Raw genomic sequence first — 26532 nt, forward strand, 5'->3', positions numbered from 1 at the left:
TTTGCTCCACACCAGAGCCAGATCTCTCTCTCTCTAACAAATAAAAAGGATATTTTGCTAGCAGCATCTCTAGACATAGAGGAAGACAAGGATTTCTGCACAGCCTTACACTCCAAAGCAAAGGGTGTTTAAAATAAGCTTATTATTAGGAGTTATTAGAGTATACTATATGTGATACTAAAAATTTTCCTATGTGTGCTCATTCATATTTTCGGTATGATCTGATCAATGCATTTTTCTTTACTTGTTCAGGGTAAAAGTAAACACTACCAGAACATCGAAGACAGCTGTACCTGAGTAGTATTTCAGTCTTTCTAACAAAGTATTTATAGTATAATACATTGATCTGACATGATCAAAGTGTGTCAGCTCTTCAATTAGAAACAACAAAAGAGGCAGCAAAAGATATCCTTGGTAATGTCTGCACACGCATCCGTCTGGTGGGGGCATCGGAAGGCAGCAACAGATGCATCAATGTATTAATAATGTTCAGGAGCACCAGGGACATAGTAGGGACACTTGGTTCCTGGTTGACTTATGCTGTACTTTAAGGGCAAAAAAGTTGTGCCCAGTGTTTGGAATGCTGGACAAAAATCTAATTGACTAGTCATGAGAAAAGCACTAATTGCTTTGTTCAGCATCAGTAATGGAGACCTGCTGCTCTCCCTCATTCTTCAGGCGATGGAGGATGCCATGGCCTTTGGGGGACACAGGAAGGGAGGAATTTGTCTAGCAGAAGCTGAGCTAACCTTCTGAACCAGCTACAGAAGCTACAGAGAACAAGCCTCTGTGGACCTGTCTGAGGAGATAAGGCATTTGCGGTAGAGAAAAGATGAATATGGAAACAAAAATGGGACAAGAACCTTCCCCTTGTTGACCAAGTCATCAGTGAGTTTTGACTGTAATGTTTCCCATCTGATTACATGCACCCAGTTCAGGAGGAATATAACCTACGGATTTTTTTCTGTTGGCTCCCCTTGTAATCATTTTGCCTTCTTGTTCTTACTGTACATTTTTTTTGGCATTTTAAAAGTAATGGCTTTAATGTGATACAATTGGCCTATTCTGCAATTCACCTGTTTAAAAACGAACAATTCAGTCACTTTACATCTATTCACACACATATGAGACCATTACCAGAACTTGAAAATTTTTCATTACCCTAAAAAGAGTCCCATACCTATAAGCACTCACTTCCCATTTCTCCATAACCCTCCCATCTCCAGGAAGCAACTGATCTATTTTCTGTTTCCATGGTTCGTCTATCCTCAGGGCTTCATATAAGTGGCATCATACAATATACAGTCTTTTGTGATTGGTTTCTTTCACTTAACATAATGTTTTCTTGGATCTTACATCACTTTTTAAAAATTTCTCTGTAGATTTCCAGTTGAACTGTAGTTTTACTATTCATGTTTTATAAGTATCCACTATTCATTTCTGAAATGTGCTTGTGAACCTCAAATTAAATTCAGAAGTCCTGATTCACAAAAGATCATGAGATTTTTGCTTGGAGTCTATTGCCACTAAGTACAAATAATGTATGTTATGAGTTTCTTTTAAAAAGCCAATTTTCTGAGCATCACTGATGGCATACAGCCAATATGAGTGGGTGATGGGTCCTTACAGAACTGATTTGCATAGATAACATAAAAGAGGGGCCACAGTGCTACTGCTGTGATAGAGACATATTCATTCACCTAGCATTCAGTTCTTGAGTGCCTCCTAAATGCCAGACATTCTGTGAGACACTCGGGTTTTTAGCTCTGAACAAAGTAGATAAATTAGAAATAGCTGCATCTGAGGAGTATGTATTTTAGTGATACAAGGTAAAATTGTTTTAAAAAGAAAAGGAAGGGAAGCAGAAAGTTCAGGGCAGTGGTTACCTTTGAAAGGAGGAAATGAAAGAAGATGGAAAAGGAAAGAAAAAAGAACACAGAGAAAGATGCAAAAATAGGTGATGTTTTTAAATTGGGCAGTGGCTTCCTTGTAATTGTGTGGCTATGCTTCCTAAGTTGCATGTCTATTACAGACACTCTTTTGTATACGTGCCACTGATGATTTTCCAACTTCACCGTGGTGCAAAAAGTGATACACATTCAGTAGCAACCGTTCTTCAAATTTTAAATTTCTATCTTTTCACAATGATATGCAGTAGAGACTGTGTTAATGTTGGGGTGAAGCTATGAGCCGCAGCCTTCAGGCAGCCATGGGGCCATGTGAGCAGCAGGGAACAGGGGAGTATCCACACTCTGCAGTATGTTGTGCTGTTAAGCTGTGATGTTGAGTAGGTTAGGTGCATCCTGTGCATTTTCAATTTACAATACTATAAATTTACAATGAGTTCATCGAGATGTAAGCGCGTCATAAATTGAGGAGAATCTGTATTGAATATAACACAAAACAGTTTTTCAAAGGCCACTCCTCTGGATGAGAGAGTATCAACAGTGGTGTCCCTTGGGACTGTCCAAGCTAATTTCAGATGTCCTTCCTTGAGAATGTGGGATGCACACTGGCATCTTACATAGAATAGGGAAATTCTAAAATGGTTTGGTTACACTGTAAGGGTTTGAAAGGCTGAGAAAGAGTAAGGTAAAGTATTTAGGGGAAATGATTCCAGGTATCGTAGATCATGAGCTCTGAGTGATCACTTGTCACCCCAAAAAAGAAATCTATGAACCATCTTATTAGAATGTGAACTTCTTGAGACCAAAGATTATTATGTTTTGTTCACAAATTTTTAAGTTTCTTTCAGAGTCATTTACACATTTCATTCTCACAGCCAGTGTAATTAGCCCATTTTATGGCAAAACAAAAAAACATAAAAGCAAAATAAAAAAAAACAGCCCAGGAGAGATGGAGAGAGCCAGGTTAACAAGAGCAAATTGGTGCTGATGCTAAGACCAGATTCCCAAATTCTGAGTGTATGACACACAACTCCAACATAGTTCAAATGAACCAGTATTTATTTATAAAACCCAAGAATGGACGTTAGAAACAAATTTCAGAAAGTGAATAGCCATCCACTCTATGGTGGAAAATGGATAGAACTCAAACCTGTAAGAAGGAACACAGCTGAAATTCCAGATGGATTCAGATATGTTTCCAGGGACTCCTGATTGACAGATTTACACTCACCTAATTATATAAGTACAGAGTCTGCAGGATGTCTTTACCCTAAAAGGCTGCTGTGGATTTTACAAAATATCCCTAGTGCTATGACTGGGGTTAGAATACAGAACCAATCATTTTCTTAGGACAAATGACATTCTAACTTAAAATCATGCCTTACATGTGTAACTGCCTAGGATTTGCTGCAGTTGTTCTTAATCTTAATCTGATATTATTTCAGCAGCTTACCAAACCCCCATCAGTTGTTTTTCCCTCTGAGGAAGAATTCATATTTAGAAAAAAGACACATGGTTAGTTTGGTTGTGTAAAACCAGCATTGGGCTCTCATGTGGCCAAAGTTCACAGGACATATTAATGTTACAAAGAAAACAAGCTTGTGTGCCCTGGTCATGGAGCACCTTCAACTCTAGACTTTGATCACAAGGGGGATAATAGAAAAGACACCTGACTTGAATCCATCAGTTTTCCAACCAGAAACTAACAATTCAAAGAGGACCTACGGAAGGAGACAATATAGTGCTTTCTTTGCATATGAAAACCAGCAAAATAGTATTATTTATTTAATAAACATGGTTTAACATTCTCACTGTCTGTGGGAACAAGCAAGATAAAACAAAATGGCTAATTTTCCAATAATAAAGTGAATTTGAATGAGCAACTTAAATCAATATTAGGCAGCCAAATTATGTGTATTAATATCTTCACATCATTAGCATAATCCCAAGTGAATTCTTTCATTACTAAAAGTAATACTAGTCTTGACTTTTCATTTCCCTTAGTATCTACTTATATATGATATAAATTTGGTTAGAAAAAACTTTTGTTTGAAATCTAATCCACTTCCTCTTTCCTTATACATAGATACACACAGACTCAATCATAGAGACATATATACACAGATGTACAGACATACAATTGCACACACATACAGATTTATGGCAGGACGCCTTGGTACAAAGGGAAACAGATAAGCACTTTCTACACAAGTAGAGAGAAAATGTGTCCCTCGATTCCTCAATCTTTCTTTCCAACTTCATAGTATTGCAGGCTTTCTTTGGAAAGAAAGGTACACATAAATCTAGCAAGTAAATAACTAAAGTCTAGAATTACAGTGAATTGAAAACAAAGTCAAAACGTAAAGCCTGCCCAAACAAGGATCTGATGAATGTTCCAACCTCTTCCTCTCAGTGGCACTTCATTTCAAAATCAATGTACAGATTCAGAAAAATTAATCTTTCAGTGTCTAGAACTAAACTCAGCACTTGACAACTGGTCTCCAATGCCTTAGTGGACAGAGAGAAAGTTTCAGGCTTGCAAAATGTCCATGGCTGTAACTGTGGGAGCACTGAGCAGTGAGTCAGTGAGTGTACATGGAGGATTCTGCTATGAGGGCTAAGGCTTCCACTGGACAGCTAGTGCTGTCCAACACAAAGATAATGTGAGCCACCTAGGTGACTTCAAGTATTCTAGTAGCTACACTCAGTATTTTAAAATGAACAAGTGAAATTAACTTTAGAATGCATTTGATTTAACCTAAATGTCATTTCAACATATACTCAATATTTTGAAAAGGTATTAAAGAGACATTTTGCATCCTTTTGGTTTTAAATCTTTGAACTCTGGTGTGTATTTTATACTTGAAGTACATCTCAATTTAGACAGGCCATGTTTCAAGGCTTCAGTGGCTACCTGTGGCTGCCATGTTGGACAGGGCAGGTCTAGATCTTGAGAATCAGGCCCTTATCAATCAATGCTGCTGCTCCCATGCTCTGATCAATGTTATGGAGGATTTACCCTTAAAGATATATCCTTGCTTCCTATTTCCCACTATATCAACATGATGTCTCAGGTTTATTCCTTAATCCTTATTAAGTGATTAAAATCACGAAATAAAAAGCACTTTACATTGTTAAGAACGGCATTATGTGGAATAATAAGGGAAGTGATAGGTTTCATTTCCTTGAAACTCTGCTTTTACTATAAAGGGTAGAGAAGGCAAGGATGGGCATGATGAAACCCAGGAACTGGGCCTGGATGTGAAAAGACTTGCATAAGATTATTCAGTGATTCTGTGATTCATATTGCCCTAAATCTGTGATCTGAGTTCATGTCAATAAAGAACAAGCCATGCATGCCACAGTCTTCTGGTTATTATAGTTTCTGACTTCTGTGGCCTCAATATCCACCTCTTTCTTGACAGTTGCTTGATATTCTAAAGATACATTCTCACCTTTCCACTTTTGTTGTACTCGAAGACAGTAACAGAAATTCAAAGAGAACTGCTTCCTTTTCTTAGAAACTGTCATGTTGCTGAATCATTTGCATTCATTTCCCCCAAATTAAATGAGCTTAGAATTCCAAAAGCTAACTTTATTTTCTAAAATACTAATGCATTTGCCCTTTAAGTGGGTCTTTTGCAGAAGCAAAATATTTCTAGCCAAACTGTTTGCCAATGGCCAGGATGGTAGAAAATCTCTTTTAAATAACATGTTTGGATATGCCACTGGCAACCTCAGTCCACAATTTTCCTATTTTCTTTATGATGATTTGGAAGAGACACAATTGTAAGATCCAACTTTTTTTCTGGACTTGAGAGCATTTTTTTCCTCTCTGAGGATGAAATTACACTCATTATGGATTTGTTTCAAAATTGAGCTACCATTGGGAAACAACAGGCCATTTTTCTAAAAAAACTTGAATCAAACTTCAAGATTAGAGGAGTTTTATAGACATTTTAATTATTCTTCCCAACATCATCCTCTAACTGTGCTTCCACGGTTTCCCTCAAAGTTATAAAGAAATAACTTTAAAAACGTTTGCAAAATTATTAAAATATAACCTAAAGAGCAAAAGGAGCAAACACAGAACTGGGAGAGCATTTGATCACATTTTCTGTTCTCAGCTTGTTAATTTTAGTTAGATCTCTATCTCAGAACTACATCAGAACTTTCTGGCAAATGATAAAAATGTTCTATATCTGTATGGTCTAATATGGTAGCTACTGGCCACATGTGTTGCTGAACTCTCAAAATACACCTAGAATAACTGATGAACTGAATTTTTTTAAATTGAGATTTAAGGGGCCAGGGATTTAGCTCAGCGGTACTGCCACCTGCCTCACAAGCACAAGATCCTGAGTTCAATCCCTGGTACCAATAACTAACTAACTAAATAAATAAATAAAATTGAAATTTAAGTAAGGACATGTGGCTAGTGGTTACCACCCATAGACAGCAGAAGTATATGTAGCTGCGGCAGGCCTGGCTCACTTAAGGCTCTGTGCCATGAGATCTAAGACCCATTTAAAATACAAAGCACTTTATGACTTCTTTTTTGAAAGTACTAAATAATTAAACAGAACAGCCTCTGTGAAGTCAGATAGAAAAAAATGTCGGCAAGAAACTCTCCAAGGATGAGCTACTCTTTGAGATGAGCCAGGCAGGGGGATGGAGAACTGATGTCATTGGGAGTTTGGGCTCCAGGTGACAGTTCCAGCTCTGCCTCTGCCACCAACTAGCTGAGGGGCACTAGGCAATCCTGAGTCCCTTGGGCTTGGATCTTCTTACTTATACAATGTTGGAATCTACTAAGCAACCTCCAAGGGTCCCGCCTCACTCTAAACCTACTCAGTCTAAATCCTACTTATTAGGAGATGAAGAGAACTTAGACATTGTTGATTTTAAATCATACTTTATGCTGCTGATGTTGTATTGCAAAAGAGGGGGATGCTGGGTAACTGTAACAGGCCAAATTCTTAAAACAAAGCAATGCTGTAACTAGACCATGTTGTATAGACTAAACTCAAAGCCCCACAATGTGAAGGATTAACTGTAAATGAGGAGGAAGGTAGGTTATTTGAACAAACAGCTGGTGGCCAGCTCTTCTTGGATGCACAGCAGGAAGCTGTCTGGCCACGTGGTGTCAATGGTCATGTCCCAGCCCTTGTGCCTCAGACTCCACTGAACAGTCTCAGAGGTCCTTGGCAGAGCACAGTGCCGTGAGGCCAGCACATTCCAAACACAAACTGGTTTCCTCTAGCCACTGAGCCTTTAAATAAACCTCTCCATCTATTAGTAACTTTGAGACACATCACAGTGTCCTGTCACACCAACCAGCCTGCATCAGAGAGACATGGGCATACACCCTGACCCTCTGACCCAAATCCACGTGAGAGACAGAATACCAGCTTCCTTTCCCACATGCCAAATGGAAGGCAAGGTAGGAAGGTGCCCAGGGGATTTGGAAAATGTTGACAGTAAAGCAAACCAAATGCAGAATTTATGAAAATATCTCTAAATAGAAGTCAGACAAACATAATAGGTGAGAAACAAAAAAGAAAGAAGGAAGGAGGAAAGGAAAGAAGGAAGCAAAGAAAAGAGGAAGGAAGGGAAGATGGAAAAAAAGAGAAAAGCCATTTGTTTTGAAAATTAAATGACATCTCAGAAGCCATGAAATAGAAATACATTCAAAAAAGATAAATGCTTTGTGGGTGATAGGTGGATACTATTAATCTTATGCCCATCCATCACTAGGTCTATTTTTCTTTCTCCTTAAGTCTCCTGGCAGGAATTTTGACCTTCAGGCACAAAATTCTTTTCCAATACATACCAATGGGACACCATTCATGTACAGGTTTTCCAAACCAAATGTGCAGTTAGTTTCACCATTGTGCACAAACAAGCGACCCTGCTGAGCAGGAGAAGGCCCTCAGCAAGGCTAATACTCAGGCCAAGTCCCAGGCAGCAGCCCAGAGAATACAATGTCTAGTTAAAGTCCACACAGATTTTTCTTGGGTAATACCTGGTGTTTACACTCCTCAAAGTTGAACAAATGAGCAGGGCCTGGGGATACAGGCCTATAATCTGAGCATTGTAGAAGGCTGAGATGGGAGGATCACAAGCTCAAGCTCAGTCTGAGCAACTTAGCACCTTAGTAAGACCCTGTCTAAAAATAAAAAGTAAAAAATGGTGTTGAATATAGCCCAGTGTAAAGGTCCTGGGGTCAGCTCCCAGTACTGAAAAACAAAAAACAAGTTGAACAAATGACAGAATCACCCAATACATTTTAGGGGGTTGGTAGAAGGAACTGGAATTTCAGCAAAATACACAAATCAGTGAGGCCTTTGTGAAACACTGAAATACTGTATTAGTTAGCTTTCCATTGTTGTGATAAAATGCCTGAGATAAATCAACTTAAAGGAGGAAAGATGTAATTTGACTCATGGTTTCAGAGGTTTCAGTCCATAGTCTCTTGGCTACATTGCTTTTGGGCCTATGACAGCAAAATAGCATAACTTGGATCACATGACAGAGGATGTGGACAGCAAAGAGAAAAAGAGTAAGGAGCTGGGTCTGATACCCTCTTCAAAGTCATGTCCCAAATGACCTAGTTTCTTTCACTAGGCCCCTCTTCCTAAAGGTTCCATCAGCTCTCAATAGCACCACCTTGAGGACCAACACTTTACGTGGTCTTTGGAGGACATTTAAGATCTAATCCATAACAAATTTGCTTCAGAAGAATGTCTTTATCTCTCAGACTCTGTATCACTTGGTTCATCTGAGTCACTACAAATAGCCAGTGAAAGCTAAGTTAAAATGAAGGGTGGAAAGGCCATCAAAAAAACAAGGACCAATGCACCTCATCTGAGTCAATCTCTCTCAGGGTTAATCACAGCTTTGCAATTATTTTGTGATTTTTTTAAAGTACAATTTGTGTGCACGTGATTTAAAAAAAAAAAGGTAATCAAACCTTTCTGCCAGTCTAAGTGATTGTGAAATCTAATTGCCAGCAGTTATCATTAAAACAAAGGCAAAGCAATTTTTTACCCATATATGAATATTCCAGAAGAAAATTTCTGAAGAATTCAAAAGTCCAAAAAGAAGACTTCTCAATGTAAATGTGTTTCATCATGACACCTTGTTTTGTGGTATTGGATCCATGGAGGTTCTAATCATACATATATAAGTCTTCCCAGAATTACCATAGTTTAGTTTTGCCTTCCACATACAGGAATTTGGAAGACTTGTTTATATCTCTGATCACGATTCCAAAATGATGAGTGAGGAAATTTCCTACTTATCCTTTCTAGGTTCAACACCAGTGTGATAACAGAAAATAGCATTATCTACCTGGGCCACAATAACATAAACTCCAGATAAATAAATACCTCAAATCCATTCAGGAATGGTCTTTTCCCAATTACTGTTTTTATAACTCTGCACACAATACTGATTTTACCTTTTTCCATTTGCCTTTTAATTTAAAAAGTCTATGTTGGCCCGGGGATTTAGCTCAGTGGTTCCGGCTCCTGCCTCACAAGTGCAAGGTCCCGAGTTCGATCTCCGGCACACACACACACAAAAACAGTCTATGTTGACTTCATTTTTATAATACCATGTGCTTAATGTTTTCAAAATCTTAACTTCTTATCCTGGGGGCCTCTTCAAGGTTTAATATTAAACCTTTTTCAGTTACTAGAAAATATCTCATTTATTTATTACTTGCTTGGGTTGATTTTCTTCTTGCCTCTGTAAAATTATCCATTTGGCAATCTCATTACTAATACGCAAAAAAATCTTACTTAAATTATAAAAGCAAATGTAACCCATGATTATTAAGAAAATTGTTTTGAAAATCAGCATTGTTTGTTTCAGAGTGTAATCAAGTACCATAGGCTAGATTAAAAGTTTATGGATAGAGTTTTTTTGTGATTTAAAATAATAAAAGTAATCAAACTTTCCTGCCAATCTAGGTGATTGTGAAATTTAATTACCACCCGTTATCATTCAAACAAAGGCACAGCAATTTCTTTTACACCTAATTGAATATTCTAGAAGAAATTTCAGAAGAGTTCTCAGAGAATGTATTTTTAAATTAATTTTAACCTGATTATTTCATTTGTTATGTCTCAGTTGGTAACATGGAGTAAATGACACACTTGGATGCTGTAGTTAAACAACAGCAAGTGAGAAACTATTCTCAGAAAAATCAGAAGACTTTGAGCTTAATACTGAGTAAATTATTAGAGCTTTACTCTGCGCAAATCAACCAAACCTAAATCTCCCACAACTATCCCTCTAGGGGAGGTCTGACCTTTGCTGAGTTCCCCTTTCCATATGGTGGATGCTACAGAATCAATTATTCCTTTTCTGGTGCTCCATTCCCAAAAGATGTCCTAAGCCTTCCGAAACTGTCCCATCAAACCCACTGCTACCTGCAGAAAGAAAAACTCCTGCATTAGCAGAGCACTAAGTGGTCCAACATGTCTGTGCATGCTGCTGCTTAGGGGTCTCTAAGCATGACCGTCCAGATAAGAGCACCCAGCAGGAAAGAGGATCAACAGGCCTAAGGATACAGGAATAAGGTCATGAACTGCCCCATCTCCATGCCTTTGCCTAAGTTCTTTCATCTTCCTGAAATGCCTTTCCCTCCTATCTGCATTCTGGAAAAATTCTACTCATTCTTTAAGGCCCAACTCATGTCAATCCACTGACCACTCCAAACTGAAGCAATCACTTCCTTCCCTGCATTCTCCTCTGCAGAAGTCATTGTATCAAACTGGAATACAGGTGAATCTTTCCTTGACCATTTTTGCTGCTCGTGGTAGAGGGAAGGATGTTGATTCATTTTTCCAATCCAAAGACTCAAACTATGCATGAACCCAGCAAGACACTAACAAATTAATTGTTTAATGGAGCCCAAAACTCAGAACCAAATTTACGATGTGCTGGGGGAAGCAGATATTACGTGTATTGAACTTATTTCTGCATCTAAAGTCCAAGCCAGTGAGTGATTTCTTTTTCATCCTCAAAGGAGGTTTTGTTTATTCATTTATTTGTTTTGCACTAAGCACTTACTAAGTGTTAGCCCCTGTGCTAAATACTCTACACCCATTATTTCACTTATTCCCCATAACACTTCTATGAAGAAGTCTCATTATTAGTATTAGCTTTATTTACAGAGGAAATTGAGGCTTGAAGAAGATAAATAACTCATCAACTCATCCCAAGATATCCAGTGGGTCAGTGGTGGAACCAGAATTCAAAGACAATGATTCCAGAACTTCAGAGCTAGAAGAAATCCTTTATCTAACATCTTGAAGCTGGGGCTTATAACTTACTGCCTGGTACATAGTAAGCCCTTGAAAATAGTGATTAATAGGTTGATAAAGTGCCCTAATTTCTCAGACTGTGGCCTTTGCTGAGAGAACCCAGCTGTCATGACAAACAAGCTCTATTCTTTCCTGCCCAACACCTCTCACAGGTGTGAATTGCTTGTGTTGTGTGAATTATTCATGATTCACGCAATGGTAAGTGTGCTTAAAAAGAACTATAATTCTGTATTTTTCAAGACAAAGTGCCTGAAGAATAGGTGAGTTAGGCAATACAAGCTCATTGGCTAGGTTAATCCACACCAAATAATATATCCATGCCCACTTTTTGAATTTTGGCCTTCCTGCAATTTTCCAGTTTCTGTTAGGATTTAAAAAAATAGTAGTGCATAAAGCAGGAAAGAGAATCATCTTAAGCATCTCTATCTTATCTGCAATCACTATTAACTAAAGCTTATACCATGCTGTTTTTAACCTTATTCTTCCCACAGCTGAGGGAAGATTTTCAAACAGGTTTCTTAAGCTGCATCAAGATCTGAAAATTCAGATGCCACAGGATCTATAATTTATGCCACCAGTAAATCAGGTGACAACACTTTTTTCTTGTCCTTTCTCTATTCTTTCTCTTTGCTACTGCTCCCTCACCAGTTTACTTTTTGGTGGGCAGCTTTCTGAGAGGGATAACCATATGCTAAGAGGAAGCCAACATTGCTGAATTTTAAATTCAGTGTTAGTCAACCAAAATGAATCGAAAAGCAGCAGCAGTGGTTTGAGGGCACTAAAAATAAGCTGTAGCATTTGCTGAGTTCTCAGAATTAAAACCACAGGCCGTCAACTTGTTGCTGCTTTTAATAAGATATGACTATTCTGCCCCATTGGCTGCTACCACCAGAAACTTGAACGATATCACACACCTAACATCGCTCTCTTTTATTAGTTGGCAGTTATGGAGAAAGGAAGTGTCATTTCCCTGGAACTAAACTGGCCACCAAAGATAGCAGATGGCTTTCAAGTGATCACCTTGTGACACATCACAATTGTACCTTAGTCAAAGTCACATTGCATTTATGATCTAATTAGTTACACATCTACAGATGTGTTTCCCTTTATACCTGGGTTGCTGTCCAATGCTTCCAGAAAGGTATTTCTTCCTTGAAATTTAATTTGGGCTAGTAATAAAAGGAACACAATAACACATAATACAATATTAATATATTGAGTATTTCTATTTGGGCTTCAAAATATTCTTGACCCTTGAATACTGTAATCACACTAAATGTCTTATTCGCTATCCCTTTAGGATGTTATTAAAGTTTTCAATGAGCAGAGAGGAGGAGGAATTCTATCTAATGCATCATTCTGATTAGAAACATATCATACTCAGAAACCAGAAGGATTGCTTCTATTGATTCCTACTCTTGCAGATTCATTAGCAAATTTTTCTCTTCAATTAGACCTGCTGATAAACCCTGGAAAAGCTGAAAGAAGCCCTCCCCTTGCTCAGCCACACTTAAAGGGGAAAAAAAGCGCATGTCTTGAAAGTAAAATCACAGAGTATTATAAGAAAATGTCTAAGAAGCCACATAGGAAAATCTCTCTCTCTCTCTCTCTCTCTCTCTCTCTCTCTCTCTCTCTCTCACACACACACACACACACACACACACACACACACACACACACAGACGCGCACACTCGTAAACCAAGAGTCAGAGGCTGGGCTCGACCTCCCTTCCTGTAACCCTCTTCAATCCCGACTAGAAAGGCACAATCTCTTCATTACTGCTATCTCAAACCTGTGCCCCAAGCGAGTGTTTCCACAGAGCTAATTTCTGAAACAAACAAAGAAAAGCAACTGCGAGGAGCGAGGGTTTCCTCTCCCTTGCTTTGGATTTGGGCATCCAGGGTGACTGGCGCGGCACCGCTAACTGCCACGGGGCGCCCAGCTTCGCCCTAACCTTCCCCGCCCCGCCAGCCTCCGCTCCAGCAGCGCCAGAAAGTGCGAGCCGCCCAGCTCCTTTCCCCGCTCGCCTCCGGTGCCCCAGCCCCCAAATCCCCGCGTTCGCACTCCACGGGCGCCACCGCTCTGCCGCCTCTGGCCAGTCAGATGTCGGGCGCGGAGGTGCTCCGGGCACCGAGGTGCTGGCCGGGCTAACAAGTGTCACAGCGGACGCCTGCCCCGCTCCCGGAGCGCCGGCGGGACGGCCACAGGTAGGCTGTCTCCATCCCAGGGAGCGGGCAGGGGGCGAGACCCAGCGCGGCAGCCGCCCAGGCGGGCTGAAACTCACCGGAGGACACCGAGGAGCCGGACAGGCTGGAGTTGCTGGACGCGGCCATCTCCGCGCGCTCCACGCGTCGCTGCTCGCTCAGCCCCGGTGCGTGCGTCGCCGCCGCTGCCCTCGCCCGGCCGCTCGCAGCCTCCGCGGCCCCCAGCCCATGGCAAAGTCCTGGGGACGCGCAGAAAGCAGCAGCCTCCGGACTCTGCCTGCACTTCCTGCTCCGCCAGATGACGCGCTGCTGCCGCCGCTATTTATTTGTGGTTTCCGTCCCTCTCCGCGCCTTTGCACGCTTTTCTCCGGGTGCTGGGGAGTAGGTGGGAGCGGAGGCAGACCGAGGGGTGGCCTCGGCGGGCGGGCGAGCGGTTGGGGGCTCCAGCCGAGCCCTCCTGCCGTCTGAGCTCCCCGGCGCGCGGCGGAGACCGAGCGGAGACCCAGCGGCCCCGAGCAGCGCGGCCAGCTGCCCGCACCCTCCCCGGGACTCCCGCCTCCGCGCCCGCACTTCAAGCAGCCGGGGCAAAGGCGACGGGAGACAGACAGACAGAGCGACCTCCCCCTTCTCCCTCCGCCCCAACTCCGCTCGCGCGCACACAAAGGAAAGAGAGGAGACTCGGGTGCTCGGGGGCTGGTTCAGCCGCTGCGGGCTTGACAGCTCCTGCCACTGGGGGCTGTGGGGCAGGCTACGGACTGCGGGGCGGGCACTCGGACTCGGGAGCAGGACCCCGAGGTGCTAGGAAGGCCGCTGGGGCGCGGACCGACCCGAGTGCCCCGCGCGCAGCCCTGGACCTAGGGCCGGGGAGGGGGCCGGGGGAAGGTGGTGGGCTCGGCGCGCTCTGCTGGGCTTTGGGGCAGCAAGACGTCAGGTGTGGGCACCCAAAGGGCCAAGGCGGGATCACTAAGGACACAGTGCTGGGCCAAAGGACACCTGGATGCCAGGGAGGCTGTGGCGCGCCCCTTCCATTCCTTTCAAATTGTCCTTTGTTGCTTTGGAGCTGACGGCCCCTTCCCCGCCAGAAGGTGCATTTCCTAAAACCCCGGGAAGCCAGTTAGCTACACTGAAGTACCCTAGCCATGGATAGTGCCCAATGGGTCCACTGGGCCTCTGAGGCTGGCCTTCAAAGAAACAGAGACACTCTGAACATTCATCAGGCCTACACAAAGCGGAGTGTCAGAAAGAAAGGTTCTGTGTGTCTCGAAAAGGATCCTCACAAAAGACTTGAGACTTGGCAGCAGGTCTCACTGTGCCCTTTCAGGATAAGGAACTGCTCAGGTGTGGGAGAGAAAGCCAAGGTGTGCACCTTCCTACTGTATTTAAACCTAAATTAATTTCACCGGAAGGAATGTCATGCAGATTTTTTTTTAAGTCTATTTCACGCTCCCAGCAGGGTAATCGGTTCTTTGAATCCTGAAGCAACAGAAAACTGTGAAATTTGAACAGAAATTGTTAGATCAAAGGAAAAAGCAAACATTAAAGGACTGAAAGTACTCTCATTATATAGCAAAATGGAAAGTGTTCACATTGGGGGCTAGTTCAATTTTTCAAAACATGGTTAAAAGGACATAGTCCATTTAAAAATTATCAGGAGTGACACAGGAACAGCAGCAGCCAGGTCCTGGCGGGGGGATCCATATCCAACTACCTAATGTACAGTGAATAACAAATGTTAAGTAATCACAATATGCACTCATGTCACATTTGATTTAAACTGGTTTTTTTTTAATTCCCTCCAGGACGCCACCCTGGTGTGACTTCCCAACAAGGCCCATTTTTAAGTACTGTATGTGGCTGGCTGAAGAGTTAGAGGCTTCTGAGCATTCTCCAGGGTCTTCTTGGCCTCATCTGCACTGGACTTTGAAGCACCCCTGCTCAGTACAAGGAGACTCAAGCACCACCAGCCCCCCACCCCACTCCATTTTCCTCCTTTTTGTGCAATGTGACCTCATCTGGAGGCCTTCAGGGATATGCGTCCATCATTCCCTGGACCACTCTATCAGAAAGGAAATTCTGTTTTCCCCAGAGTTTGTTTGAGCAAAGAAGACAGCATTTACTTGTTTGACTAGTAATCTATATATCCCTCCTGATCTTTAGATGAAGTACTTAGCTATGTCACCTAATAGGATTGTTACCATGTGGGCTTTGAAGATGACAACATCTGGGTTCAAACTCTGGTTCTGCCACTTACTAGCTTGAGCAAAGTCTTAGACTCACTGAGCCTCAGTTTCTCCATCTACAATAAAAGTACTGACAGAGTGTTGTGAATATTAAACAAAGATATGTGTATGCATCTGGCATAAAGTATGTGTCACAAAAATGAGTGTGAATTGTTCACATGAAGGATGGAACTTAAGGTCTGCAAACTTTTTGCTTCCTTCACTGGAGATAACTAATCAGAAGTGACTTATTCTGCTGGGAAAATGTCTCATTGTTGGCCCAAAGTTTAAACTTATTTTTTTCATTCCAAATGGAGCAATAAGCAATGGATTTCATTATTCATTTCTGATGTCTCACAGAAGAATGTCAGATTCTATATCTGCAGTTTGGATGATAATATTTGCCTTCATAGAGCTTTAGTTTGAGAAAGTAAAACATGGCTCTGTGAAATAGATTATTTTCATTATTCCAAATTGATAGATGAAGGGATACTTGCTGTGACGGCACCACCCACCTCCAGACCACCGCCACCATGTGCTGTACAGAATCAGAAAAAGATGGAGAGTTACAGCCAAGGCCCAGCCTGTTGGCAGGAGACAGAAGTAACTATGAAGCGCATTATTCTGAAGAACAAACGTAAAGCTCCAGGTTCAGAACAGAAATTGGAAAGTTGATGGATCATTTGGATTGTTAAAGCATAACCAATGGAGAAAACTCAGCAGGCATGGCTGTTCACTATCATCTTCTTCAATTCAGAGGCCTAGCTGCTTGCTGCTTCTTACATCAGTAAATCAATCAGCAGGCAGGGCCTGAAACAAAATGCTAACCCCCTTCTCCACCAATAGGCCCAAGAGCCTGTTTGTGGACCTTCCAAAGTAGTTCGCCATATTAAGCAATGAGAAAACCAGCTCTTGTATTTTATCATTCCTGTATGGCATTATGTAATTCAAGAACCTGTTTGTGGACCTTCCAAAGTAGTTCTCTATATTAAGCAACAAGAAAACCAGCTTGTGTATTTTATCATTCCATAATTCCTGCTTGCTAGTGAAAAGAGAATACTGATGCTGCAAAGATCTTAATCTGTTTGACATCTAATCTGATCTGTTATTTTAGACATCTCTACTGTCTTTTTGCAATATTAAAAGACCTATGGATAAAAGAACAGTAGTGGATAATTTGGTCTATGTAGGACTAAACATTACCATTTCACTTTAGCTTAGCTTTTTCCTGGCATTCAAAGACAACCAATGTTCCTGTTCTAAGCTCTTTGCTTGTTATCTCCTTCACGAAGGTGACCTTTCCTCCCTATGGCAGTACGCCTTGGTGCTGGCAGCCCTGATCTCTGAGAGGCCTTCCTTGCTACCCCTCTACTTATGGTGAATGTTCACTTACAGGTGTCTTCTCTTGAGAGTCCGCTCTGATTCCCAAACCAGAAGCTTGTTGTCCTGGTGAATTCTCCCAGTCCTTCTATACTTCTCCATTAACAGATTTCTGCTCTACCTTCTTTTAATGGTAATTGGGGTAGATATTTTCTCTCCTTGTTCCTTAAAAGCTTCCCGGATGCAGAATCCTTCTCTGCCCAACCCTTGAATTCCCTGCCATCCTCTCCACACAATAGGTGCTCAGTAGATATCTGTCGAATTTTGTTGAGAAAATGAGCAAACTAAGAAGGCAGTCAATCCCTCAGTGGTTCTCATGTGCTCCTCCGTAGCTATGACCACTGAGCAAAAAGACAAGACCATGAGTAGCACATCTGTAGCCCAAAAAGTAGTCGATGGGAACATAAGGGCACGGTCTTTGCCATGAACAAGGAAAACTGCAACGATGAAAACAAAAGAATAAAATTTTGATAGAGCAAATGTTGGCAGCAGCCCCCCTCCCCCAACTTGAGCAGTGGCTGTTACAACTCACTTAGTAATTTATTGTTTCCAGGGTAGCTCTTAGCTTACTGTATTTGTTTATTTTGTTTTAGTGTCCCTCTGAAGTTTAAAAGCAAACAGGAACACACCGCAGGGTGAACGTGGCTGTCGTGGCTGGAGCGAGCTCCCTCCTCTCAGGCGCTCTGGGGTGTTTCTCAGTGAAGGTCGTTCCTTTCCCCTGTGCTAAGCACAGAATGAAATATTCCTTACTTTCAAGATTAATCCAGTGGCCAGCATTCACAAGAGAATAGTGGAGCTATTCGTCAAGTAGCTTTAAATATTTTATGTCAAATACTCTAGCCTTAAAAGTGGTCCTTTTGCTGCCAATTTTTCAACAGCAATACACTGTCCTTGTGAGAACTGTTTCCCTTTGTAGTAAGGCCTTGTTTCGAATACGAAGACACTTAACTCCTGTTAGAAGAAAAGCATCGACTCTTGGGAGGTAATGCCAGGTGAACCTAGAGGCCGAAACTGAGACTCGATTTCCCGTGAAGGCGCCCAGGCAGCCTGGTACCGGGAGGGAGGAGCCTGCTCAACCGCAGCAGGTAGCAGCCCTGCCTGCGAACAAAGGAGGCGCCCACACCTGGGGTGCAGACAAAGAGAGGCCGCCTGGGCTCCCAATTCCCAGTGCACAGCGCCTGCTGCGGGGGACCCCTAGTGGCCACACACACTGCGGGCACAGGTATTCCTGCAATGGGGTCGCTGAGATGCGGAGTCCAGGGTGATTGCTGCGCGTTTCCTGTTTGGTCGCTTAGCTCAGGAAGGTCAGGCACACACGCGCGCTCATTTGTCAGCTAATATCTCGCTGAGAGGCAAAGAGAAGGAGATGAGGGCTTTTCTTTCTTAAGGAAAAAAAGCAGAGTTCAGAAAGTTACTGAGTATGCTTCCTTCTGCATATTGCACCATCTGGCCTTGTTTCCTGATATTTAAGATTACAGATCTTTTTTTCTGCTCTCAATATCCTAAGAGAGATCTAGGGTAAACTAAAGTGAAGAGAGCTCTAAGCTTGCTCTGGGCGAAAGCGTGGAGTGAGTTTGTTTTCCACGTCTTCAGGGGGGGACTTCTGTCTTTAGGCTTTTTGTAATCAAAATTAGCTTTCATAAAGTTATCCCATGATTGTATTCTCTGCTAACTGTTCATTTATTCATGCATTGGTTAATTCACTCAGCGGTGCTTATTAAGTGCTCACTGTAAGTCACAGAATCTACTGCGCCCTGGGAATAAAGAAAAGAGGAAATCTACATCCTTGCTCTGAGTACGTACGAGTTATAGCTATTACCCCTGATGATGACTTTCTTTTCAGCTGTTTTTTTTTCTTTTGAAACAAAATCTCCAACGTCAAGTGTCAAAGGCTATTTCTAGATAACTGGCATTTTCTCATCCACAGTTCCAGCTTGACAGCCCAGAGAGCCAAGCATACCATACAAATATGTGCTACTATAACACTAAGTCAGTGACCGGCCACATATGCAGCAGTGGGTTCATAGATTATAATGAAGCTGAAAACTCCCATCACCTATGACTTGGCAGCCATCATAAGAAGGTAGCACAATACTTACTCATGTTGATGATGATGTTGATGGAAATAAACTTACCAGTCAGATAGAAACAGCACATGCAATTATGTATAGTACATGCTAATTGATAACTATCACAAATGATTGGTATGGTAGATATATATACTATACTATACTTTTTATCATAATTTCAGAGTGTATGCCTACTTACAAAAATATAAAGTATGACCAAAATATACAGTGAATGTTTAAATTTTAACATTACAGTAAAATACACATTGCCTTTACTGTCCTTCAAAATACTCCCTTGCACGTTGAATACATTTATCCCATTGTTTTTACCACTTTCTGAAGAGGTTCTGGAAGTCCTCTTTCATTAATGTCTTTAGTTGCACTGTCCTGGCTGCCTTGATGTCCTGAATCCATTCAAAACATTTACCTTTCATGGTCATTTTGACTTTGGGGAAGAGCCAGAAGATCCACAGTGCCAGATCCAGTAAATAGGGTGGGTGATGACACATCCTATTGTTTTCTGAGCCTGCCTTTCCATTGGATGGCACTCAACAGCAGTATTCACCGTGTGTGTGTGTGTGTGTGTGTGTGTGTATATATTTTTAATCACACCTCATAAAAACACTTAGGGAAAAGAACTTCCAGAACTGCTTCAGAAAGTGGCAAGAACCATGGGGTGTGTTTGAAGCTAGGGCAAGTATTTTGAGGAGGATTAATGACAATGTGTCTGTTAGTGTAGTAAATTCTTTTAATTTAACATTCATCATCTATTGTAATCACATCTCATAAAGTTTATTGTAAAACAGTATGACATGTTATGTGAGCCCCAAACATCTCATGTTTCCCTTGTCTCTTGATTGCATCAAGAGGCCAATTCAAAGGATTTACATGTACTATCCAGGTTTGTGTAAGCACACGCCATGATGTTCTCGCAACAACAAAATCACCTACCAACACATTTCTCAAAAGTACGTGACTGTATTGTGAATGTTCTTGGCCCTCATGCCCAGAAAATGAAGATTTCTTTTTAAGAAGGGAAAGTAAATGTGCACTGAAGGAAAACTAATAGATAAAATATCTCGTCCAAACTTCAGATCCAAAAAACATATTTTAGCCTTTTATAAATGTCCCAGATTGTCGATAAATCAAGGAATGAATAAATGATTGTTGGAAAATTTAATATGTGTCCATGGAATCAGGTAAACCTGATTTCAACTCTAGTTGGTTATTAGCTGGATGACCTTGTGCAGTTATGTAAATTTAGCTTCTTGATCTTTATCATGGGCTTAATAATCCCTATTTATAGAGTCTGTAGGACCAAATGAAATGACAGATGCAAAAAATGTCTAATGTATAGAAGCCTAGAATGAAATAAGAGATATAAATATGTCTAGCATAGAAACCCAGTTGAGAATTCTGGTGCCATCTGTTCCTTAGGGCACAGCACATTGTTTTTATTCTTGCTTTTCTGGAATACTCTGGAAGGATTATGGTCTGGTGCAAAAGTAATTTCCTCCTCCACCTACTATCCTTAACTACATCACCTGTATGACAGTATGTCCAAACATGGGAGCCCAGCCTGGGCTTTGGAGATAAACCTGAGCTCGAATCTTGATTCTTCTATATATCACCTTGTGGCCTCAGATGAAAGATTTAATCTTCTGAGTCTCAGTCTCCTCATGGAGATAATAATATTCCCCATCTTTATGTAAAGTAATAAAGTATGTCTGACAATCATACTTTTAGTACTCAAATGTTGCTGGGAAGGAGAGTTTACCAGAATTTTCAGGAATTCACATAGGTAAGATACAAAAGTACAAATTTCTCCCTCTCTCTCTCTCTCTCTCTCTCTCTCTCTCTCTCGGAAGAACTCCAGTAGAACTTCAAAGTGGACTGCAATGCAAGTGTACAGGCAGATTACTTAAACTCTCTGTCAAATTTGGCCCTGTAAGATTAAGGGGAGGAAACTGATAAGCAATGTCTACTGCTACTGCTGTGATTGTTATCATCTCTTACTGCATTCCATACCACTAGCGATGCAGAAAACTACCCTCCACGTGGCCACCATGCATTGTGTGCTAGGTCCACATTCAGCACTTCATGCATATTATCATATAACTGTCAATATTCCTGAAATGAGACTCACAATCTCTGTTTTCCAGCGGGGGAAACTGAGGCCAGAAAGCTTATGTAATATCATAATAAAAGTACACAACCTTCACTGCAGTATTATCATCCCTACTTTATTTGGTTAAGAAAATCAAAAGTGAAGGAACATAATTGTTTATCAAGGTTACATGTAGGTCTGATTTGAACCCAGCTCTGGCTTATTTTTGCAGAATACACTAAAAGAAGACTTATCTTTAACTTTGCTTGAAGTTTCCACTTTTGGGGTAAATATTTTTCTGTTTGAATCTTTATTCAAGTGAGTTTTTAAAAGCTTTTTTCCTTTCATTAATATTCAATTGTTTCTATTTGAAACCAAGACAGTACTGTCAGTTTTCATTGATCGAATCACAAAACTCTGGGCTTGCCAGGCTCCAGGAACTCTGAGGACTTGTGCTCTGGATAGTGTTATGAGAACTATTTGGTGAAGTGAGAGAATCTCAGGGAACCAAGAATCCTTCCTAATCAAAAATCCCATCCAATCCAGCTTGCAGGAGCTTGAAGTTCCATAATCAGAACTTTCCCTTATTGAACTTCAACTATGCTGTGAATGCATGCTATGATTTGGTCACCATTGGAGGACCTCCAGCATTGAATACACTATTTTCAAATTAATTTATTTCCCCCCAGGCTAAATTTAATTTCAAGAGGGAACCCAGTATATAGGACAGAACTGTACAACTTTTAATATACCCACAGATTAGCTGGAGGTCTTCCTAAGACTCACATTCTCATTCAGCCAGTCCATGGTGGGCCCACACTCTGCATTTCTAGCTTCTAGTTGAAGCTAGATACATCCTTACTTTGTGTAATAAGCATCCTAGGGTGATGGTTTGCAACTCTGGGTATATTTAGAATCATCCTGAAGGCTTTTAGAAATCCCAATGCCCAAATCACACCCTAGAATAATCATAATTGACTCTATAGGGGTACATATACATATATATATATATATACACACACACATATATATATATATATACACACATATATATATATATATACACATATATATATATATATTTGATTTCCATGTGATCGCAATATACTGCTAAGGTTTGCAACTTCTGATGAGACAAAGAATTTATACTGTTGCAATATACTGCTAAGGTTTGCAACTTCTGATGAGACAAAGAATTTATACTGTTGGAGAGATTGGGTGCAAATTGTGAGGACTAATGTTGCTTCATGATTTTGCCAGGTCTTTCTCTGGTCTTAAAGAACAGACAAAGAATCAAATTCTTGTCAAGAGCTTTTCATTAGACTATGTAATTATAGACATCATGAGCAAGAAAATAAATATAATATTAGGACACAAACTTCCAAATCTATGGGGGAATTCTTCTTCAAATTTAATCCACATAATTTTGAAAATATAGGTCTGGATGAATAAGCATAAACTATATGCACCTAGTTGAGGGCCACTCCCACAAGGGCAAGCAGCTGTCAGCAAGGCAGATGCTTCCCAGCAAATCCACTCTATCATTTCTCAATCAGAAAGAAGATTAGAAATGGGATTTTCAGCTCAGGCGGGGTTGAAGGGTGATGTTTATGCCAGAGAAATGCTTCACGCCACAGCTAGAAAAATTGCTTTGGGGAAAATACTCTTGGCTTCCTATGTGTTCTGAATATATGAAAATAAAGCCCACTGCTTGGACAAAAAGAGTGGCCTAACAGGTGAGTGTAGCCACCATCCACATCCAAGCAGGGCAAAGCAGAGAGGCAAAAATTTTAGCTGACTCTTCATATCCAAAGATTTTATCCTCATCCACATAAGCTTCCATTTCTAAGGCCTGAAATTGAAAGGTTGACAAATTATGTAAAACAAAATGTTTACAGTGGTTAATTCAGGTGTGACAGTGTGTTAGTCAGCTTTCTGCTACTGCAACTAATTCCTGAGATAATCAACCTGCAAAGAGAAAAGATTATTTTGGCCCACACTTTTACATGTTGCAGTCTATGATCAGTTGGCATATTTTGGGGCCCTGTGGTGGCACATCATGGTAGAGTGCATGACAGAACAAATTCATTCACCTCATGGTGGAAAAGTAAAAGACAGGAAGGGACTGGGGTCCTACAATCCGCTTCCAAAGCACACCCCAGGAACTTAAGACCTCCCACCATGCCCCACCTCTTAAACTTTCCACCATCTCCCAACAGCTCCATGCTGGGGACAGAGCCTCATTAATAAGGACTTTTGAGGGATAACTAAGACAAACTGCAGCAGATGGTTAGCTTTATGTGTCAACCTAACTGTACCATGGCCCTGATACATGGTCAGATATTCTGAACATTTCAATGACAATGATGAGATTAGCATTGAAATCAGTAGACTGAGTAAAGCAGATGACCCTCCCCAATGTGGGTGGGCCTCATACAATCAGTTGAAGGCCTGAATAGCAGAAAAATGCTGACTGTCCTTTGAGAGTAAGAGAAAATGGTTCCTAACAGCCTTCAGACTGGGTCAGCTTTTTTTCAACCTTTGGATTGACCCTGAAACATTGACCCTGGGTTTCAAGCCTGCTACCCTTCAGACTGGAACTAAATCATCAGCTCTCCTGGGGCTTAAGAGGACAACTTACCTTGCAGATCTGGGACTCACCTGCCTCCCAAATCAGGTGAGCCATAGGCATATAATAAATTTCTCCCACCTACATCTGTCTCTATTGTCAGCTTTCCCATTGCAGGGCATGACACCCAACATGCATAACAAAAAGGACAAGAGCTTTACTTGGCTCAGGATTACAGAGAATTCAATACTTGGTCGGCTGGCTCCAAGGCAGGAACATCATGGCAGAAGAAGGGCCATATCTCCTGTATGTATACATACATCCTATATACATGTCCTGTACATGATCTTATATATGTCTTTTATATGTAGGTTTCTCATCTATATCTATCTCCTATATGAATGTGCGTATTTATCTCATATACATACTTTATACATATACTTGTATGTATGTATCCCTCCCCTGCCCCAGTTCAGTCTCTCTGAAGAACCCTATTCAATATATTGAAACATGAAGGTAATATTATTTACATTTTGCATTCTTCCGTCTTTTGAAACTTTTCTATAATGAGCCTGCATAGTTAATGATTAAAATATTTTGTGTTATTGAAATTTGTCATGAACAACATAAAAGATCATGTTTTCTTATATCACAGTGTCCACACTTCAAAGCAAATCTGATTCTTAAACCTGAAAACCCATAAGCATGACTTGGAGTGCTATTAGCATTGATTCCTGGGTTTCCTGCAGAGCAGCTATTCAGGAGGTCTGGAGGTGGGGAAGAGGGTCTCCACTCCTAACAAGTGGGCTTGTGATGTGGAAGCTGCTAGTCCCGGGCCCTGCTTCAAGTGACAACATCTATGATCATGATAATAGGGATCACAGCCCTTTTCTATGAACTGTCACCTAATCTCTTCCTGTGTTTATGCCACCAAGTCAGCACTTTAATAAATGCTGCCATGTTTTGCAACTGTCTTTCTACCTGGCTCTCTCCTGCAATTAAAAGATTCTGGAGTGCACTGGTAGTGTTTTGCAGTTTTTGTATCTCCCTTCCCTGTCCCAAGAACCTTTTCTATAACAGAATTTCAAAACTGTTTATAGAATGCAACTGTTTATCTTTGTTCTGGTTTCCCAAGCCATTTAAAGGGAGCAGGCTGTCCTGATTTTCCACACGAGAGGGCAGAAATAGGATTAACACAATAGGATGCTGTCTGATATTCTCTTCTGCCCTGTCCTATGAATTTAATTTTCTATAAGCCTAGCTCCAATTCTCCTATATTCAAGAACTTTAATGCTTTGTGCTCTCTTGTGACATAAAATCTTTTTCTATTGAATGCCAACAGTCTTGAGAGACACTGAGTTTACTCAATTTGTATTTCTAGACATATGAATGTGTGTAATTGTGACAAAAATTTTTGAACGTTGAACTGATCTTTTTCAGTTTTGATCCAAATGTGTGATATTGGATAAAAATACCCTAGGGTTAGATGTGGGTGATATTGACTAAACTTGACAAATAGTTGAATAGGATGACCTGGCAAGACTTATGATGAAATCTGAACAATATTACAACTTTATACATTTTCATCTGAGTCTTCACACCCCATTCTGTTAGGCTTTATGTGTCATGTCAGTATGACTAGCTTTCATTTCTTACTGCTGTTGGTTATCTTTTTTATTATTGTTAGACAGAACACTATCATATTAATACAATTCTTTTAAGGCATTCAGAAAAGAAATCTTCCACCAGTGCTAAGCTTCCTCTGCCCTCCTATTTTTCAAACTCTATCATTACCTTCTCTTTTGTAGAGCATCCTGTCACTGTCTCATAATAGAAGTTCAGCTCATTTGCATATACATTTGCATGTCTTCATTAAGAAGGAGACAGCTAAGTGATTAATGAGTGTTATTTCTCATTTTGCAAAAAGAATATTGTCTACTTTTTATATTCCATATTCAAAGGACCAAAAGAAATAGACATAAGTAAGAAAAAGTCATTTACAGCATTCATGTTATTTTAAATGTTTTTCTTAAAAAAGTAATTCATGGGCAGGGGATTTAGCTCAGTGGTTTCATCACCTGCTGTGCAAGCGCAAGGACCTGAGTTCAATCCCCGGTACCAAAAAAAAAAAAAAAAAAAAGTAATTCATGCTTCCTGTAGACATGTCAGAGGTAAGAAAGAGATAAATGAAAGAATGAAATTACCCATCTTTCCCCCACCATGAATAAGTACTTTAATATTTTTATTGTCTTTCTCTCACCCTGTGGTGATTGGTTCAGCAAACTGCTTTTCGCAGTTTACATTTTCTAAGAATATGATCATACAGAAAAATCTTTGTTAGGATCTAAATCAAAAGTGTCTATCTTGAAATGTTAAAATTATTAGTATCTACTATTTAATTTTTTGATATCACGTAATTTTTAAATGAGTACATTTTACTTTTTGTAATTGGAGACAATAATAAAGCTACATTCTTTCTGGAATGAGTCTGAATGAATATTCCCCCATCTCATTATATGTTCTTGACATAATTTTTAACAGCTACGTAAAATTCTATTGTATGAATCTACAGCAATTTGTTTCATTATTCCTCTACTGACTTAAATTTAAGATGTTAAAAGTTTTTGCCTTTTGCAAATTACACTAGGCTATAAATCCTTGCATGTAGTTTCTATGTGCCTTTCTGTTTATTTTCTTGGGCTTCATTGTGGTAAATTGAACAAGCAGAGCTCAGCTGCTCA

The 26532-nt window shown here is 40.6% G+C and overlaps 1 protein-coding gene and 1 long non-coding RNA gene across 8 annotated transcripts in view; one reads left to right on the forward strand and one right to left on the reverse strand.

Annotated features, from left to right (window-relative positions):
* The window catches only part of Chn2 (chimerin 2), a 336463-nt gene that overhangs the window by 276420 nt on the left and 33511 nt on the right, over positions 1-26532 (reverse strand). The window contains exon 1 of one of the 7 annotated variants that reach the window (XM_021254085.2): positions 13528-14157. The exons of 3 other annotated variants lie outside the window; for them this stretch is intronic. In XM_021254085.2, the coding sequence (XP_021109744.1) occupies positions 13528-13576 (49 nt within the window). In that variant the 5' untranslated portion in view covers positions 13577-14157. Of the gene's footprint in view, positions 1-13527; positions 14158-26532 lie in introns of those variants that run through there. 3 more of the 7 variants (XM_021254086.2, XM_004839493.4, XM_004839492.4) reach the window with 3 other exon arrangements.
* LOC106008956 (uncharacterized) lies at positions 12274-16829 on the forward strand. Its single transcript, XR_001183127.3, has 2 exons — positions 12274-13450; positions 15247-16829. It is a non-coding gene; the product is annotated as an uncharacterized LOC106008956 (long non-coding RNA).

Source organism: Heterocephalus glaber, unplaced genomic scaffold, assembly GCF_053883595.1.
Source record: "Heterocephalus glaber isolate CG9 unplaced genomic scaffold, H.glaber_assembly_v1.0 deba00000676, whole genome shotgun sequence".
In the NCBI taxonomy this organism is placed as follows: domain Eukaryota; kingdom Metazoa; phylum Chordata; class Mammalia; order Rodentia; family Bathyergidae; genus Heterocephalus; species Heterocephalus glaber.